Genomic DNA, 20,608 nt, shown 5'->3' with positions numbered 1-20,608 from the left:
GGTGGCACATGAGATGCACCATTTTGAGCGTGGCCGTTGCCAGTACCGCCTGACTGGCTCCTGTAGGATTTTCGAGCGAGATCGTTGCCAGTGCCCCTGGACTGGCTTGTGCGGGTGGCACATAAAAGACACCATTTCGAGCGTGGCCGTTTTCGTGCGGGTGACACGTAAAAGCACCCACTACACTCTTTGAGTGGTTGGCGTTAGGAAGGGCATCCAGCTGTAGAAACTCTGCCAAATCAGACTGGAGCCTGGTGTTGCCATCCGGTTTCACCAGTCCTCAGTCAAATCGTCCAACCCATGCTAGCATGGAAAGCGGACGTTAAACGATGATGATGATGATGATGATTTGATAATAAATAATTAGTCAATTATCACATTACTGTTCAAGCTTTTTAGCATTCAGATTCCTCTCTCAAAAGTTCTGCTTATTTATTCAAATTGTTTAGAATTAATCAAGCATTACCCCATAGCTTCAATGATTTAATTATTTATTTTTAGAATGACATTGTAGGGTAGGTGTGAGAAGTCAGATCTGGCCAGTTTGAACATAGAATGAGAAATATTTGGGCTGGATACAGCTGGCCTAACCTCTCATTACCAACTCGGTTGAAACCAGCTTTGGCTCTGAGTACAAATGTCTTGTTTTCAAAAGTTTTGAATTCAAATCTTTCACCAAACCTTAGTCACAATTTATGTTCCTCACACTAGTTGAATTGGTAACTAAGTTATTTTACTAAATTCTTGGTTATATTTAAGATTAATTGAAAGAAACACAGAGCATCTCAACAGAAATACAGTAATGAAAGGGTTAATAGGATAGTGGATACAGATTTACAAAAAAGAGTAAAGTTTCTCTTGTTTCACGTCTGTTTTCTATGCTGGCATGGGTTGGAGAGTTTGACAAGAGCTGGCAAAGTGGAGGATTGCCCCAGTCTCCAGTCATCTGTTTTGCCATAGTTTTTATGACTGGATGCCCTTCTTAATGCCAACCACTCCACAGGAGGTACTGAGTGTTTTTTATGTGGCACCAGCACAGGTGCTTTTTATGTGGTGCTGGCACGGTTCTCAAATGTGGTGCTGGAACAGGTGTCTCCATACGTGGCGCCAGCATCGGAGCTGTCCCAAGGATAGAAGAAATGTAGTAAAACCTATGAAATTATGAACTCGGGTCTGTTTTAATCAAACATAGTTATTGGTGAAATTTCAGCTTCATTGAATTAAAGGGGTTCCTATTTTCTTGAAGGGTCTACATTTGCAGACCTTGAGATGACGTGGGATCCAAAATCGGAAAATGACTACAAAATGTTTGCAACTCCGAACAATTCCGTTGCTTTTACTCCATGGCATAGGAGAAAAATACATGTTTATTAAATGGATTACTCTTTTACTTGTTTCAGTCATTTGACTGCGGCCATGTCTGAGTACCGCCTTTAGTCGAGAAAATCGACCGCAGGACTTATTCTTTGTAAGCCTAGTACTTATTCTATCGGTCCCTTTTTGCCAAACCGCTAAGTTACGGGGATGTAAACACACCAGCATCGGTTGTCAAGCGATGTTGGGGGGACAGACACAGACACACATACATATATATATATATATATATATACATATATATATATATATACATATATACGACGGGCTTCTTTCAGTTTCAGTCTACCAAATCCACTCACAAGACTTTGGTCGGCCCGAGACTATAGTAGAAGACACTTGCTCAAGGTGCCACGCAGTGGGACTGAACTCGGAACCATGTGGATCATAAGCAAGCTACTTACCACACAGCCACTATGGATAATATTTTACATGTTTTTGTGATTTTCATTATTTCAAGTTTGCAACCAAACAAAAAAAAACTTAAATGACTACAATTATCTGGTTTTCTACCAAAAATGAATTGAATAGCTCTCACTCTCTCTCTGTTTCACACAATTTAAATCTGTCAGTTGACAATAACCTGTTGTGTGCTAAATAATATGTACTTGTAGATATTGGGATAAAATGGGTTAATTTGATGCGATTTAGTGAGACTTATGAAAATAATCCATGAGCTTTTAAATCAACATTCTTGTTTTTTTCATTGTTCTGCTGGTTTATTCTGAACAGGGATTTAGTTTTTAGTATTTTCCATTAAATAGAAACCAATCAAATATATTTTCTAGCAGTGTAGGTTACATAACTGTGGCAAGAAGCTTGCTTCCCAACCACATGGTCCTGGTTTCAGTTCCACTGCGTGGCACCTCGTGTCTTCTACTATAACCTTGGGCCAACTGAAGACTTGTGAGTGGACTTAGTAGATGGAAACTGAAAGAAACCTATCATATATATGTGTGTGTGTGTGCTTTTGTGTCTATTTGTCGCCCACCATCACTTGACAACCAGTGTTGGTGTGTTTACATCCCTGTAACTTAGCAGTTCAGCAAAAGAGTCCAACAGAATAAAAAAAAGAAAGATAGCGGTGCCCCAGCATGGCCACAGTCTAATGACTGAAACAAGTAAAAATACACACACCCACACATTCTTTGCAGTCGAAGTCTTCTTCTTTATAATATTAAATTTCATATCCACTCTATTTAAATGTATTGAGTGCTTTAATTCAGTTATGTTTTTTTTTTTGCTGTATGGCTCTGCATAAAACATTACATGTTATATGTTGTGAGTGTAAGAGTGACTCCTGGTGGCTGACCTGTCTTGGACAAAAACTGGTCAACTTTCTCTTGACTCCTTCGACTCATGCAGAGATAAATGATGTTGATGGTGGAATTGAAACTGTGTGTTGGTATATCGTTATTGAGTTTCACATTTTCAAAGAATTGATAATTAACAAATACAACCTGCCTCCAGCATAAATCATCACCATCGTTTATCATCTGTTTTCTGTGCTGGTAGGGGTTTGACAGGAGCTGGAGGGCTGCACCAAGCCCCATCTGTCTGCTTTGGTATGGTTTCTATATTGGCTGCCCTTCCTAACACCAACCACTTTACAGAGTGTACTGGGTGCTTTTTATGTGGCACCAGCACCAGTGGGGTCAGCCAGCAGATTGCAAGACAAAGACCTCTCAGCTGAGGGAGGGAGTGGAACCAAAGCTGTGACCCAGGTGAGAGGTTAGAGCATAATAGAGGGGCAGAGGGATAGTTGTCTTATTACTGAGGGGATGCTTGGCTACCTCTAATAGGACAGGGAAGGGCCAGAGCTAAATGTTTATTTGATTGTTTGCGGTTGTCTTTTATGCCAATGTTAAGCTCTTAAATGTTACGTGTAGCTGCTCAATTGTATATTGTCACATGCTGTTTTCTCATTTTCTTGGGTTAACCAGAGCGAAAGGAATAACAGTAAGGTAAGCTTGCACACCTCACAGCATTACCTTTAAGTGCATTATGTGTGTGTGTGAGAGATTTGTAATTCTAGTTTTTATCTCCATGTGACTGCTTCTTTGGTGTTGTTGTTCATGTTGGCTGCATGTTCTCTTGCTATCACTCCTCCTCCCTGACACTTTCAAGTTAACCATTTGTTGATGCGATGAAAGAATGTCTCTGTTTGCTTCGTGTAGTTGTCTTTCTGTTTCCTTCTTGGTTATTTTCCTGTTTTGAAAGGTGTTCGTTAGTGGTGTTTGACAGTGAAAAACGTGTGGGGAAATAAAACACAGCAGGACTCAAGTAGAACTGAGAAACCGGTGCTAAAAATGAGTTTTCCAAGTTCTTAAAATGATCCCTGCACATTGACATGGTCACACAAACAGATTATATACACTCTTACACACCAGACCTCCATATAATCTTCAACACCAAAATCTTGATATGACTTATCAAATGGACACCCACACGTTCCGGTTCAATTTATTTCAAATGTCATCATGTTATGTAGCCTCCGACACTTTTGGTGCAAGGACTGCAATTTCAGGGGGGAGGGTGTCGTTGATTACATTGATCCAAGTGGTCAAATGATATTTTATTGACCCCCCCCAAAACGTAAAGCAGGCCTTGGCAGAATTTGAGCTGAGAATGTGAAGATGGATGAAATGCCGCCAAGCATTTGGTTGAGTCTGCTAACAGTTCTTCTGCCTTAGATTGTTAACAGCCTGTCATAACAGCTATGATTTGGTTTAACAATCATTGTGCTTACATTTCATTCGTGTAACCACAAAATATCGTCTCTTAAAGCTCACATATTGTGTTGAGAGCAAAACAATTATCAGCTGAAGACTAATTAGTTTATATCCTGTCTTTTGGGCCAAACACTGAACTTCCATCTGATGAGACTGTATGCTGTTTAATTGATTTGCTAAAAGTAGCATTTAAATCTCATTCAAACCACACCTTGTATTGTCTTTAAAAAGAGGAAAATATTAGACAATGCAGTCTTGGCTAACAAAAAGGTAAGGCGGTCACAACTAGAATGTCCTTGGAAGCTAAACAATTTGTAGTTTGGGAGTTTACTACAAGAATGGAATTGCATGTTGATCAAGAAAATATTTATTTCAGACAAGGCTAAATATAATACAGTTCTATATTTAAGAGATGAGGAATTATCTATATTATTTACATTTGACAAATATTTGTCCTCATCTAGTTTGTTGTTAACACAATGTTTCGGCTGATATGCCCACGGGTATATGATGTAGTGGTTAAGAGCGTGGGCTATTAACCCCAAGATTCCGAGTTTGATTCCAGGCAGTGACCTGAATAATAATAATAATAATTATAATAACAACAACATCGAAACATACTTTAGGAATGAGAACCCAGGTTCGAAATTTCCCCAAGACACCTGATGAAAGCTGGAGGGTATATCAGCCGAAACGTTGTGTTAACAACAAACAAGATGAGGACAAATATCCGTCAATTGTAAATAATGTACAAGGCAAAATATCTTAAAATGCAAACTCTTGAGAAAATGAAGTCTCAACTGTTGTGTATTGTTGTGGTCTGCAATTCATTGGTGAATTGGGACTGTGGTACAATGTCAGTCATTTAATGGATGAAAGCAAACGTTGGTCTACGTTCAAAGTTAGTTCCGTATTCTGTGTTGGTTAGTTTTCATGTCTTGCTTATTTCAGTCAAAGATAGTTTTATCTTAGAAAATTACTATTTTTAAATCCCACAACGAGAGATATACAGCAACAATACTTTGGAGTAAAGATTGTTTGCCAACATAAAATGGCAGTCCTGGTTTAGGATGAATGTTGCTGTAATTTAGCCCCAGGAGACATGGTCTCCAGTTGGCTATACGATATGATCTGTGTCCTTATATTTTCGAACAAGGGAATCTAGCACCCCCACTCAGCTCAAAACAATATCTGTGTATCGCGATTTCTAGGTTATTTCCCTTCATCAGCACACAATAATTGTTCGGCTAGAGGTGGCACTGCCAAATTATTGTGTGCTGATGAAGGGAGATAACCCAGAAATCACGATACACAGATATTGTTTTGAGCTGAGTGGGGGTGCTAGATTCCCTTGTTCGAAAATATAAGGTAAAACAGATCATGTCGTATAGCCAGCTGGAGACGATGTCTCCTGGGGTTAAATTACAGCAGCATTCATCCTCAACCAGGACTGCCATGTTATGTTGGCAAACAATCTTTACTCCATACTTTTATCTGTTTCCACCATCTTGTTATTTGCATGAGCTCTGTTAAATATGACCATCACCACTCTTGCATCAGTATATTATCTGCTGTTGTCTTTGGTTAATCCCTGCATGAATATTGGATACAACCCACAGCAGAACTAAGGTGACTCCTTTTGTGTTATAGAGTTAGCAAACAGCAAAATTGCCTCAGAGATATTTTCATAAAAATAAAATTGTGGATTTTCTTGCATGTTTCCTTTAACTCTCTTAATGCTTTGTTCCTTTCGTATTCTTCTTCCTAACTTATTGTTCTTCATGTTGAAGTTGTGTTCATGAAATGACTTATTCGTTTGTTGAGCCATGAAAAATTTCATAAATTGTGAAACACTTTTCGACTCTTTAATGGACGATTATTACAAGTTGTTGATCTTCTCATTCATACTTAGCGATTCTTGGATGTTGTCTCTTTGAATTTACCAAACAAACCACTCCGTCTTATTCCACAGGATTTCCTTGCCAAAAGTCTTTTCACTCATTCACAATGTTTCTGATACACAGTGTTTGACATTTAAAGCAAATCCAAGATTTATGGAGTTTTGTGTTTGTTGGCTTGGAAACAAGGGGTACGCTTGCAACCTCTAAAATTTTTAAGGGGCAATGAAAATGCTTTGAATATCTTCATTGCCAAAACAAGTCGATGCCAGCCCCCTCCGGCGCCTGTGCTGGTGGCACTTAAAAAAGCACCCACTACACTCTCGTAGTGGTGGGTGTTACGAAGGGCATCCAGCTGTAGAAACTCTGCCAAATCAGACTGGAGCCTGGTGCAGCCTCCTGGCTTCCCAGACCCCAGTCGAACCGTCCAACCCATGCCAGCATGGAAAACAGACGTTAAACGATGATGATGATGATGAATTATCATTATTAAATCTGTGTTTGTTTTAATATTAGGATTGAAAAATATCAAAAATTTTGGATCTGGGTAAATAAGCTAATTTCTTTGCCCTCACTTACGGTTGAGCCGTTGCAGAAGGTAGAGGATATCAATAGTAATCTGTATTCGTTTATTCTTTTACTTGTTTCAATCATTTGACTGCAGCCATGCTGGAGCACCGCCTTTAGTCAAGCAAATCGACCCCAGGACTTATTCTTTATAAGCCCCAAACTGCTAGGTTACGGGGATGTAAACACACTAGCATTGGTTGTCAAGCGATGTTGTTAGGGACAAACACAGACACATATATATGACGGGCTTCTTTCAGTTTCTGTCTACCAAATCCACTCACAAAGCTTTGGTCAGCTTGAGGCTATAGTAGAAGACACTAGCTCAAGGTGCCACGCTCTATATAAAACAAAATGGTTTTGTAAATCACTTCCTTATTCTTGTTGATTTAGGGGTTAGAAAATAATAAGTTGTCCCATTATTTTGTGGACAGCAACTAAAAGTTATGTTGTATGAAATTGAATGGAAGCGGTCTGCTGCTCAGTGGGACCCAATCTTCTTGATTTTATGGGAATTAAGATAATCTGCAGACATTCGAAGTATTAAAAAAATCTGCATAACAATGCTTGATGTCTTTTCATCAACAAATACTGGTTTCAAATTTTTGCACAAGGCCAGCAATTTCAGGGGAGGGTGGGGGACAAGTCGATTACATTGATTGCCCCCCCCCCCCTCGGGATTCAAATGGTACTTGTTTTATTGACCCTGGAAGGACGAAAGATAAAGTTGGCCACAGTGCAACTTGAACCCCTGAACACTAGTCAGCATTTTGTCTGTCTCTAAATCCAGTCAAGGATAAAATACACTGACCCTTAACAGTTCAGAAAAGGCTTATCCCTAGGTTTTGAAAAGAAAGGATTCCTTCTGCTGCAACTCTATGTCTATGCAATGAAGCGTATAGAATTGTTCTTGCAAAGATTCTGAAGGTTAACAACGATTTCAAATTTTTGCCATAAGGGCAGCTTGGGGGAAGAAGGGATTAAGTCAATTATATCAACCCCAGTGCGTAACTGGTACTTATTTAATCGACCCTGAAAGGATTAAAGGTTAAGATGACCTCAGCGGAATTTGAACTCAGAACTTAGCGGCAAATGAAATACTTGCAAGCATTTTGCCTGGTGTGCTAATGATTCTGCCAGCTCGACCCCTTATTCTGAAGATCAATAATATTCTTTTCTACTCTATGTACAAGGCCCCAAATTTTTGTGGGGACGGGGCCAGTTGATTAGATTTATTCAGTACGCAACTGGTACTTAATTTATCGACCCCGAAAGGATAAGGGCAAAGTCGGCCTCGGCGGAATTTGAACTCAGAATGTAATGGCAGACAAAATAGTTGCATGCAAACGGTTCTGCCAGATTACTGCCTTAATTATTGTTTCCTACTCCAGGCACAGGGCCCTAAGTTTCTGTTGATCTTGAAGAGTATGTCACTAATTTCATAACCGATAATGCTGCTGCTGGTGGTGGTGGACAGGTGCTGGTTTGGTTTTCTTACTGCATGTTTTTCATTGCTTTCTTTATAACAGCGCAGGAGTGGCTGTGTGGTAAGTAGCTTGCTTCCCAACCCTATGGTTCCAGGTTCAGTCCCACTGTGCGTCTTCTACTATAGCCTCGGGCCAACCAAAGACCTGTGAGTGGATTTGGTAGACAGAAACTGAAAGAAGTCCATCGTATCTATTTATGTGTCTGTTTGTCTCCCCCCCCCCATTGCTGGTGGATTTATGTCCCCATAACTTAGCAGTTTGGTAAAAGAGACTGATAGAAAAAGGACGAGGATCATCATCATTGTTGTTTAATGTCTGTTTTCCATGCTGGCATGGGTTGGACAGTTTGACTGTGGACTGGCAAGCCAGGAAGCCACATCAGGCTCCAGTCTGATCTGGCAAAGTTTCTACAGCTGGATGCCCTTCTTAATGCCAACCACTCCGAGAGTGTAGTGGGTGCTTTTATGTGCCACTGGCATGAGGGCCAGCTAAGCGGTACTGACGTTGACCACGCTTGAATGGTGCTTTTTACATGCCACCAGGTTTTGTATGGGATGCATGGTACCAGCACCAAAAAGGGTCACCAAATGTCTTGCAAGACAAAATCCCTGAAATGGGAGGGCCAGAGGTAGGTGTCTTGAGGGAGAGTAGATACATGGATATTCCAATTAGAAAATAAAGGTGAGTGAGAGGTCTAAATATGGGGGAGGGAAAGAAAGAAATCAGATTTTCTTTGGGAAAATATTTACATTGAGGCAAAAGATCTGAAGACTATAACCTCCTCACCTTCTTGGGCACTAAAGTTCATGTGAAAGAGTGTGTAGTAAAAACATTTTCATTTACAGAACTAATCTCAAAGAGTCGTCTAAATAGGACATAAAATACTTCAAGTTTATGTAAAAATATATGACATACCACCTTGAAGCCATGGTTAACAGAGACAGCATTTCACGATAATGACAAAAAAAAAAAAGTGTTACTCATTTTTGTTTTAATTATGCTGCTGCAAAAAATTGATTTATGTTTCATAGAAAATAAAACCACAAATTCAAATACTGGAAATGAATAATTATTTTTCTATTTTAGATGGATAAGTTCATTTCTGGTTATGGCCTTAACTCTTTGCTGACAGCATCTGCTAAAAACCAAACAGTTAGCCCTTGTCTAGAAAGTCCTACTGAAAAATTAAACAGTGAGACAACTCCTTCTAGAATCTTTAATCAGCCAGCAAAGGTAGGTTTATTTTTCTCGGCTTTAATTACACATTAAATATATAATTTTAGTATTGTAGTCTAGTTATCTACTGAGAACAAGTAAAATTGTGTTTATTTCAATTTAAAAGTTAGATAAGAAAATTACTATTTCTAAATCTCACGAGATATATACAGCAACAGTAGTTTAGAGTGAAGATTGTTTGCCAACATAACATGTTTTGAGCCGGGTAGGGGTGCTGGATTCCCTTGTTCGAAAATATAAGGTCACAGATTGTGTTGCATAAGCCAGCTGGAGAGGATGTCTCCTGACGCTGAATTACAGCAACATTTGTCCTAAACCAGGACTGCCATGTTATGTTGGCAAACGATCTTTACTCCAGGTTAGATAAGGCTCAGCATATTTTGTAATAATGCTGCAGGAAATAAAGAACCAAATTACAATATATTTCTTTATATTTAACAGGTGAGTCTAAGCATGGAAGAGAAACAGAGGTTGGCACGTGAGCAGGAACAACAAAGCATTTACAAGAAACAAAGTATGCTTGTCCCTAAAGCAAACCCTGATCATGAAAAGAGTGCTAATTGTGGTAGTCAAAGCTCAAGTTACCATAAACCCAAAGACCTTACCTCAACACTACTCAACAACAACCTAAACCAACTGCAACATTCTGGTCCATTAAATAACTCCTGGAGCATGGCTCAGTCAAATATGGCTTGCTCTTCCTTTGGTGCTTCCTCCCTGTCAGGTGGTGGCATGCCTATGCAGAGAACTAACCCCATTGTCCCTCTGAACCAGTCAAAGCCTGCTGCTAACAAGTCTGTGGACCTTTCAGCTTTTGACAATCTTCTGTCACCATCCTCATCCCAAGTGAAACCCTCATTAAACCAGATGGCTCAGAAGACCTCAACAACAAGTGGCATGAAAGCTGGCAACATGGGCTTCATGCCAACCAGTTCCAGCACAAGCATTGCAATGATGGGGAATGTTGGTACAATGCTAAACCAACCACCAGCCATGATAGCACATCCACAGGTTATGATGAATCAAGGCATGAGAGTCAGTGCACCCATGGTGGCACCTGGCTTTCAAGGTATGGCATTAGGCAACACAAACATGACTACTGTCAATCACAACCAGTTCAGTAATGCCAGTTCAGGACCGCAGCAGCTGCAAAATGGTTTTCCATCATCAAACCCTGCTGGAAATGAACTGGATGACCTTTTTGGCTGAGTAACACTATATTTCCTAAGTGAATTTTAGGGGACCAGATGTTCAGGCCAACCACTGATTTTAAGGCACAAAGGCAATTGCCCCCTGCTCCACCTCCCTGGATGATTGCTAATTGTCAAGTGTATGACCTCTGGAACTGGTTTTAAGTTGGTTGTGCATATAAATGATAATTTCATAAGTATCTCAAAATACCACTGTCTTCAATTTACAAAAAACAACTTAAATTTCTTAATTTGTTAAGTTATTAATTTTCTCATTAGAGATAAGTACTTATGCCCCTTTCATGCAAACCCAAGTCACTCTTTTGACCAATTGTTTTATAATCAAGAATATGATGGCTTTGTTACTGATCCACTGACTCCAAGCAGAATGGATCGGCTTTTAAACAATTGCCAATACAACAGCAAAACCTCCATTCTTAAAAGTTTAAATTTTAAGTCAGTTCCCCATTTACTGTTTGAGCTTCCACTGAACAGGTCTTTAATTGCCCCCCTCCCCCTCAGGACCTCTATTTTAATATGCATTTTATGGTTCAGTATACAATAGTATTCTTTGTTCAAACATTTCTTCCTTACATTCCATCCTGAATCCATCATCTACACAAGTACCTTGTTTTGCTTTTGTACACACTGGAAGTTATAAATTGATCCCAAAAGGATTCTTAAATTTAGGCTTTCATTTCTAATATTTGAAAATTTTTAATTTTGGTTTAGACTTAGTTAAAAAGAAAAAAAACTAAATGCTGGGAGGGAGAGTTGGAATGCTTTCAAGTGTATTAGGCCTCAAACAGATATAAAAGAACCATCATCTAAAGGATTTTTGTCACTTTCTGTAAATGTCTAAGAAAAGAAACATTCAAAATATTAGAAGGCTTTAATGTGTACTAAATTAGTTTTACTAATGAAGCCAACTAAATCAAACAGTTTACCGTTAATCTTAAAACAAAAAACAAAACCCATCAGATTTAATCACCTTGTCATTTATCCCTTATCTTCTGCTTAGGTTTCCCCTCAGTTCCAATTTGTGATATTTTTTTCTATAAAGGATGCAATACAGAGAATTTCTAATTCGTTTCCAGTACCTTGTGCAAATTGTCATTTTGAAGACACCATCTTATCACTACAATCTTCAGTCGAAATATTTTCATTGTACTGATTTACTCAGTTCAGCGTCCCTTTCCTTTAAAATGAATTGTCACTCTTGTGAACTGCAGCAGCCCCTACCAATAAGTTATTCCAAACTAATTTATTCCCTTTGTCAACTGGATAAAGAAGACTGCATATAATTCCATGCTTGTAAATAGATTGCTCAATAAAACTAACAAAAGTCTGACATAGCCAATACAATTATTAAAGTAAAACATTGATGCTTTTGAGGTATAAAGCAGCTACAACATTACAAGTTTCCTCTAAACCCTCAATGTTTGAAACTTTGGTGTATGATAAGAAAGCTATGATGAAATCATTGAAAGTTTATAAGTTAATAAGGATAGTTTCAAAATAGCAGTCTTGGGTTATTCCAGTAAACTAAATTATTTTCCACATTGTCAACTGAGGTTATATTTCAGACAAGTAATATAACCTTAAGACAAAAAGGACATCACAAAATTTGTATTTTGTCTAATGTTGGTTATATTTTAAATGTGAATTTATTAATATTTAGCTTGGAAACTAACAGGTGCAATTCCAGGAATGTGCAGTTTATAGAAATTTACAAGAGCTTTGCTCTTGTTCCATTAAAAATTTAATCGAAATTGTAAAACCAGTCTTTCAGTTGAGTGCCCTGAATGTTCCTCGCCTGTTTGTAAATATTAATTCTTTAACTTTGATTGCAATGGCATCAATAAATATTTGTGCTGCAGAAATTTAGTTTGATTTTTTTCAAAAGTTCAAATTTAAAATAACACAGTTTTGGGGAAAAATGACCAAAAAGGCATATCAGCTTACAATATGAAATATACTAAAACTGATATTGTAGTGTCTGCAGATGAAGGATCTTGCAGTCAAAAACTGAAAAATATCATGATTCATCATCATTGTTTAACATCTGTCTTCCATGCTAGCATGGGTTGGATGGTTTGACTGAGGACTGGCAAACCAGATGGCTGCACCAGGATCCAATCTGATTATGGAAAATTATTCTTAATGGTCTATTCACTAGAAGTAGTCTATATATATATATATATACGTAAAAAAAAACAAAAAAAGAAATTAAAAGGAAACTTTATTAAATACTTTGAAACATGTATCGATTCAACTGCTTTAATAAATGTGGGCAATACTTGCCTTCAAAGCATTAAATATAAATCACATGCTCCCAAAATGACTAACTGTTCATATTATTATTGAACAGCTAAAGCTATCCTTCCCTGTAAATCTAGCTTCTTAACACTTTTGGAAAGCGACTAACAACACGGCTCATCAAATTTAATGAAAATGTAATCAGGTGTAAATAATCCGAGACGAGTACAGGATGTATATATCTTGGAGAGACTCTAGCCAGATTTATTGACTAGTTCTAAAATCAGTTGTCTTCATTCAATTGAATTTTCAAAGACATTGAATTTTTTTTATAACTTTTAGAGAAGTCATGTAAAACTTCTCTCAAAACCAAACTGATAACCACATACGTATTTTAATATCTAGTTGGTAGCTAACCAAAACTTTACGATAACTACATTCAGCCAACCTTTAGCTGAAGGCTTAACTATCATTGGAAAATAGCAATGATAAAGAGAAAACGTTTGAGAAATAACAAGTACAGGCAGTGGGGCTCTCGTCTTTCAGCTGAGAGAGAAAAAAAAGCCCAAAAAACAAAACGCTCAAATGGAATTATAAATCGAAAATTAAGACTACCATGAATCAGTCTTATATTAAGTTGCTAATGCAACAGTTTCAGCTCGAGTAATAACTGTCGAAGATAGTGAAACAGGGATAGCAAAAGGGAGCGAGTGAGTTATGGTGTTAAGATATCGTACTCAACAGGAGTAATACCGTTTGAAAGTAGGAACAAGAATAAAGCGTCTAAATCAATGTGAAGTAAAGTCTGCCCACAAGCAGAGAACAGCTTACAAAACAAACTCAAGAAAGTTTAGGAAATTCTTCAGGAAACAATACCAACTGTCCACAAGTTGGACAAGATCTTTCATGCCGATGCACCCAAGCCATGATACACTGGAAAGGAGAACAAAAAAATACAGCGCAAGAAGAACATTCCATGCAATTGTGTAACTGGTTACATATGTACAATTTTAATAGTATGTAGATAACCAGTTAATTAAGCAATACATTATAAACAATTCTATCGTGATATATCAGCAAAAGAAAAGCATCAAAGAGATATTCTATTGGAATAACTTTCCAGAATGCATTCTGCAAAATGTGGCGTTTATGTATCTAGTAATGGAACAAAAAAAAAAAATGATTGCAACATTTTAACTTGTAATGAAACAGTGATATTCTATTTCAAATACACGTAGCAAGTGAAGATTTGCTATTTTCACAAGATACTTTTCATTTTCATGTATTTGGGAAATTTTAATTGAAAATCCAGTAAATGTGCACAACTATTTTTTTTTTTTAATACAATAACATGATCGATCAGACTATTGGATGTTATCACTTGTCACAATGCACTTTGCATTTGTTATGCCATTCCCCCCTGATCAGAAAGCTAACCTGGTGCAGGGTCACCCATTTACTGCAGAAGTATTTTACTCAAAAACACAATGTTAAGCCAGTCTGGTAATTGAACCCATGATCACAGGATTATGAGTGCAACATGCCTAGCCACAAAGCCACACACCCTCACTATACAATATAGTTACATTCAAATCTTATTCTAACCAAAACATCTCATTTATAGGATTTAGTCATTTTGTTTGTTTTAAATTTTCTACACATTACTAATGAGTTTACTAAATCAGTTACAACCTCCATTTATTTGTTGCATTTGAAACAACATTACAGGAAGTTGGTAATTATGGTTGTTTTGAGATTCATTCTGTACAGTTAAGAACCTTTTTGTAAATGTGGTAAAATGTAGAGAAATGTCTTTGTTGAACAAACCATTAGCCATTCATTTCTGATCACTTTTTCTATAGCAACTGGTTCATTAAAGGTCATTTGTTAAAATGGAATTGTATAGCTACCAACTCTTCCAGATATTAACTGAAGCTTGGCACCAGTTAAAAACCAAGACAAAATTTTTAGAGGATTATTATGAATTTCCAGTATTGTCTTAAACACCTCAATTTAAAATGCTATCCACAAAGTCATAATTAAATGCAGCTTTGTATAGCATTAACATTTCTAATTCAGAAATGGCAGCAAGCATTGATTTTTCTGTTTCACTGACTCGAAAAGTTGATTCTTTCTCTTCACTGAGATTAGTCAAAGTTGGAACACCTGTATGCCATTGAAAGTACTGATAGTTTTTTGAGCAAAGCTTGTCTTTAGAGAAAAATTTAAACCACTTAGACTCCAATTTGGTTTTAGTTGAATCTAGCTTCAACTAATAATAACCCTTTCTACTTTGGGCACATGGCCTGAAATTTTTGGGGAAGGGGCAAGTTGATTACATCAACCCCAGTGCTCCCCGAAAGGATGAAAGGCAAAGTTGATCTTGGAAGAATTTGAACTCAGAACGTAGTGATGGGTGAAATGCTAAGCATTTCGTCCAGCTTACTAACGATTCAGTCAGCTCGCCACCTTAATAATAATATAAACGAACTTATTGTATAGTTCTCCGGTGCACTACAACTCATCAGAAAAAAAAAACGGCCTAAAGTGCATGTACATAAAATAATTTACAGGAAATGAGTCATGAAAAAAAAGTGTGTGCAATCAGTTGTATGGTTGGTGAATTTTGAGAAGCATGGAAGTTTTGAAAGCCATAGTGTCCTGGCAGCTAACAATTGGTACTAATAGTTTATTGTAAGTTTCAATTCTGAGCATGGAAACAGGTTTCTACTAGTATAGGCAAAGGCTATATAGTAGAAGACACTTGTCCAAGATGCTATGCAGTGGGACTGAACCTGGAACTATGTGGTTGAGAAGCAAACTTCGTACCACACTGCCACGCCTGCACCTAAAGAATTAAAAGAATTATTCTAAATAGTTGGAATAATGATCAAAGATACCGAGCCTGTGAGTATCACGAGGGCTAGAGATGGGAGCGATAAACTCCCTTGCTCATGCCAGATGGACACAAACTTTGTGTTGATAGCCAGCTGGAAAAGAGGTTTTCCTGGGGCTAAACAGCAGTAACTTCGTCCTGTGTAGGACTGCCACATTCTGTTGGGAAATAAACTTCACCACTAATGTAAACTCCAACATTAACATTTAAATCATTAAATTTGCAATTAAGAATATAAAACTCTTACCTCCTCATGGAAATTATGGCCACAGTCCAGCTGTTTCTGAGCTTTCAACTTCAAGTCTTCAACACATAAGGCACATTGGCTATCAGTGTTAACCACCTTTAAAATAGAAAAGATTTTCCCATTTCAGCTATTGGCCTAGATGTGATTGAAAGGTTTCATTCAGACTTGAGAGAACATTTTCTGTAGTTCAAGCTTCTGCTGCTAGAAGTTACTTGATGTGACCCTTGTTCAGAGAAAGCGATCCTGGAGTAAGCAACATGAGCCACCATTAGCCACCCCAAAAGCTGGTCTTCACTCTAAAAAAGTCTTGCTTTGTGTCTGGTGGGATTGGAAAGGAATTCTGTACTATGAGCTTCTCCCAAGTAACCAGACAATTAATTCTGAGAAATACTGCACACAACTGGACGAGTTAAAAGCAGCAATTCAAGAGAAACGTTCAGAATTGGCCAACAGGAAGGGTGTTGTTTTCCAACGTGATAATGCAAGACCGCACATTTCTTTGGGAACCAGACAAAAATTGCTGCAGCTCGGCTGGGATGTGTTACCCCACCCTCCATATTCACCAGACATTGCTCCTTCGGATTTCCACTTATTCAGGTCTCTGCAGAATAGTCTTAATGGTAAAGATTTCAATTCCTTGGATGATGTAAAAATATACCTTGATGAATTCTTTGCCATGAAACCACCTCAATTCTGGGAAGAGGGTATTTTCAAGTTAAAGGAAAGATGGAGATGCATTGTGCAACAAAATGGTTCATATTTGGTTGATTAAAAATGTAATGGCAAGTATTTGACCTTTTTCTTGCCTTTAAAAATTGGCATGAACTTTCCGGACAACCCAATATAAGGTAGAGAGGAGCTTCAGCCAGGTTCCTCACAGGCAAAACACATAGGTATAAAATCTTCTGGGAAGGTATAAGCGACAGGGTAAGTGGTGTGGGCATACTTCTTGCTGAGAAATGAGTGGTTAAGGTCATAGAAGTAGTCAGAGTATGCGAGAGTGCTTAAGCTGAGGCTAGTCTTGCAGAATAGTATAGCGATAATTATTTCTGTCTATGCTCCACAACCAAATGAACAGACGAACCACTTTTATGATATTCTTCTGCAGGAATTACTCTTGAGATGCTTAAAATATCTGGCGGTGTGGGTTATGGTCTAGTCACCTGTATTATAAATTACCTACTAGTTCTCACACTACCTGCCATGGGATCTCAAAACACCTGAGCAAGTCCAGGGTGCTCTCGTGGGGATGCCTTACAAATTTTAAACCTGTGAGTCCCTTATCAGGTACAAAAACTTCTCTCCTTGAAAGAAAAAACACTGGTACTTTGATTTGCAAAGTACAAATACTGCAAGAACATATATGATTGCCAACTCTAATGATGATTGTTTCATCTTGATAAATAATTGCTGTCACATTATCAAACTGTTCAGTCAGACTTTACTGTTGTAAATCCATGTACTACAGAATCACTAAAACCAGGTGAGCATTTACAAAGAGAAGATCAAAACTCAGACAGAACAATAATTGTGTGCATATGTGGAATGAAATAGTACATGAGTAGTCCGAGTTGGGAATTAGAGACAGTGGTATCAAGAGAGAGAGAGAGAGAAAGAGAAATAGAGAAAGAAAGAGCGTGTGTGTGTGTGTGTGTGTGTGTAATTCAAGCAAAGGAATATATCCACTTGTGGTTCTTTGGATTATCAGCCAAGCTCAAGTGAATATAGTAATCTATATGAAATAAAAGCGAAATTTCGTCTGTATCTCAGTCTACATTTGCTGTACACAGGCATATATACCTTTTTGGAATCAGGATGATCCTGGGAATGAAAGTCTGCCCTTCATTTGGGTTGCTATTTCTTGCAAGTAAAGCAACAGCAAACGGCTTCAGAGCCATAGTATTACGGAGATGGGCGAACAAGAGTTACCTCCCTTAGCTTAAAGTTTTAATAAGGAATTTAGTGGTTCATTTATCTTTTCAGTCATCAAACTGTGGCCACACTGGAGCATCGCCATAAAGAATTTTAATCGAACAAATCAACACCAGTTCTTTCTTTTATGCTTGCTACTTTCTTTATTGGCCTCTTTTACCAAAACAGCCGAGTCATGTGAATGTAAACACACCAACACCAGATATCAGGCAATGGTGGTGGTGGTGGGGGACAAACAGTTTAACTCTTTGGCTCCTGACAAAGAAAGGGGTTCCAATCATGCTTTTGAGAAATATGGATCCTCTCCAAAGCTGTGTAATGGAACAAGACTGATTATCAAGCAATTTGCATTCACATCTTTTGGAAGCAACAATCCTCACTGGACAAGGAAAGGAATAAAATATGTTTATTCCAAAAAATTCCACCGATTTCAGCAGACATGTCCTTTGGATTCTAGAGACTTCAATTTCCAGTTTTGCAATGTCAATTAACAAGAGTCAAAAGCACAATCACTGAAAGTTGCTGGACTTTGCTTCATGCAACAGTGTTTCCCCCCCCGGTCAGTTGGTTGTTCCAGAGTTGGAAATAATAGCAACCTCTTCATACTCCCACCAAATGGTAAAACCAAGATGGTTGTTTATTCTGTTTCTTTACAGTGATACAAAATCCTTTAAACATGATACTCTGAAATGGTAGGAGACCAATAAAGGCTTTATCATTATTTTCCTCAAACCAGATTTTCAGTTAGTATTCTATAAGGACAATGTTACAAGACAGGTATACTTGATCTCACAACATAGCCAGACATAAGGACCGGTCTCCTCAGATAATGAGTTGTAAAGGTAAGCTATATGTAACATATCGTTTCTACATCTGCTTTCCCATACTGGCATGGGTTGGACAGTTTTTTTGGAAGGAGGTGCTTTACAACTGAATATCCTTCCTGTTGCTTCTTAGATTTATCATGTTTTTCTTTTTACTTGTTTCAGCCATTAGACTGTGGCCATGCTGGAGCACTGCCTTGATGAAATCAACCTCAGCAATTTGTTTTTAAAGCCTGGTACTTATTCGTCATTTGTTGAACTGCTAAGTTACAGGGACACTGGTTGTCCAAGTGGGAGGCAGCAAACACAGACAATGTGCATTCTTCAGTTTGTTTACCAAATCCACTCATAAGGCTGAGGTTGTAGAAAGCACTTGCCCAAGGTGCCACACAGTGGGACTGAACCTGGAATCAAGTGGTTGGGAAGCAAGCTTACCAGAGAGCCCTGTATGCAGGGACACATCTAACAAGATGCATTGTCTCCTGGCTGAGCTGTCACATGAATATATATAAGAGTTTAAGGGAGAAGAGGAAGAGAGATACAAAGTGACATCAAGGAGTTCCCAGACTAGTTCTGTAGCACACCAACAGATGGTTGCGTGCGCAGTGAGAGCTAGTAGTGACCTCCAGGAGGCAGTGTGCCGAGTGACATCACTGTGTTTGCTTAACAAATTGTGAAATTTTCGTTTTTGCAATCACATCTCTGCTGTGGTCTGCAGTTTTGTCATGGAGAGGAAGTTGGAACAAAGAGCCAACACGAAATTTTGCATTGAACTTGGGACGTCTGCTGCAGAGTCATTGAGCATGCTTCATTGAGAGGGAGTGGGTTGTATGCAATGTTTCAAGTGACATGGCTATTTCAAAAGTAGAAGACTGTCCCGAGAAGACCTGCCAGAGGCATCACGCCAAGAAATGGGGAGGAAAGTCATCAGCTTGTGCATGAAGATTGTTGGAGGACAATCAACGACATTGCCGATGTTGTTGGTCTGTCGGATGGGTGTGTGCAGGCAATCCTAACGTCTGAACATGCAGTGTGTCTCTGCCAAGTTTGTCCCCATGTGCCACTGATGACCCATCATGTTGGGGATCATCACTGGTGACGAGAGTTGGGTCTATGGCTACAACCCTGAGATGAAGCAGCAGTTGTCGCAATGGAAGAGCCCTTCATCCCCAGGACCAAAGAAAGCATGACAGCCACAGCTCAATCAAGAACATGCTCATTGTTGTTTCTGACATTTGTGATATTGTGCATCGAGAATTTGTCCCCAATGGGCAGACCATCAATCAAGAGTTCTGATGCAATGTTTTGAAGCATTTGAGGGATGACATGTGAAAGTGAGCAGAGCTGTGGAGCATGAAGAAATGGATTCTTCCCAAAGACAATGTACCCGGTCACTGAGCTCTCCTCACTTGTGAGCTTCTTGTCAAAAATAAACTATCACTTCAACACCTGCCCTATTTGTCAGATTTAGCACCTGTAGGCTTCTATTTCTTCCTCAAAATGGAAATGCAGTTCAAAGGTTGCCATTTTAACAAGGTCCTTAATTCGTTTATGGAAAATTACCTCCAGGTTGGATTCCAAAAGTAGCAGAAATGCTGGGACTGGTGTACTGCTGTGCAAGGGGGCTATTTTGAAGATTATGTTAACACTTAGGTAAATAAGGTATTTTTTTTTTATTAAACACAACCAGTCTGGGAACTTTTTGATACCAACTCATCATTAAAAAAGGCTGAAGGAGGAGGAGGAGTTATACACAATAAATGAAAGTGATACTGGTGATTAATGGAGGGAAGTGGTAAGAGTGAGAGAGAAGAGGGGAACAAGGAATCCTGTTTTTCTCCCCAAGAGACACCTTACCACCATCGGTTCATTTTCACTCACTGTCCTAAATGCAAGTTATCATGTACAACTCTACAAGAGCCTGCTCCACCCCAACCCTTTCACTCATACCTTACCCCCCCCCCCC

General features: G+C 38.5%; 2 protein-coding genes across 3 annotated transcripts in view; one reads left to right on the top strand and one right to left on the bottom strand.

The window, feature by feature from the left end:
• LOC106867821 (SCY1-like protein 2) overlaps positions 1 to 12,367 on the top strand; it is a 50,951-nt gene extending 38,584 nt beyond the window's left edge. Inside the window, exons 16-18 of one of the 2 annotated variants that reach the window (XM_014912843.2) lie at positions 3,318 to 3,338; positions 9,145 to 9,291; positions 9,736 to 12,367. In XM_014912843.2, coding sequence (XP_014768329.1) covers positions 3,318 to 3,338; positions 9,145 to 9,291; positions 9,736 to 10,503 — 936 coding nt within the window. In that variant the 3' untranslated portion in view covers positions 10,504 to 12,367. The remainder of the gene's footprint in view (positions 1 to 3,317; positions 3,339 to 9,144; positions 9,292 to 9,735) is intronic. The other variant, XM_014912844.2, reaches the window with a different exon arrangement.
• Positions 12,368 to 12,713: 346 nt separating this feature from the next.
• The window catches only part of LOC106867822 (uncharacterized), a 21,433-nt gene continuing 13,538 nt past the window's right edge, over positions 12,714 to 20,608 (bottom strand). The window contains exons 10-11 of the mRNA XM_014912846.2: positions 15,887 to 15,982; positions 12,714 to 13,676 (exon numbers count right to left, since the gene is read on the bottom strand). Coding sequence (XP_014768332.1) covers positions 13,584 to 13,676; positions 15,887 to 15,982 — 189 coding nt within the window. The 3' untranslated portion in view covers positions 12,714 to 13,583. The remainder of the gene's footprint in view (positions 13,677 to 15,886; positions 15,983 to 20,608) is intronic.

Source organism: Octopus bimaculoides, chromosome 5 (assembly GCF_001194135.2).
Source record: "Octopus bimaculoides isolate UCB-OBI-ISO-001 chromosome 5, ASM119413v2, whole genome shotgun sequence".
Lineage (NCBI taxonomy): Eukaryota > Metazoa > Mollusca > Cephalopoda > Octopoda > Octopodidae > Octopus > Octopus bimaculoides.
Note: the sequence above shows the minus strand (reverse complement) of the source record. Positions and strands in the feature narration are given on the sequence as shown.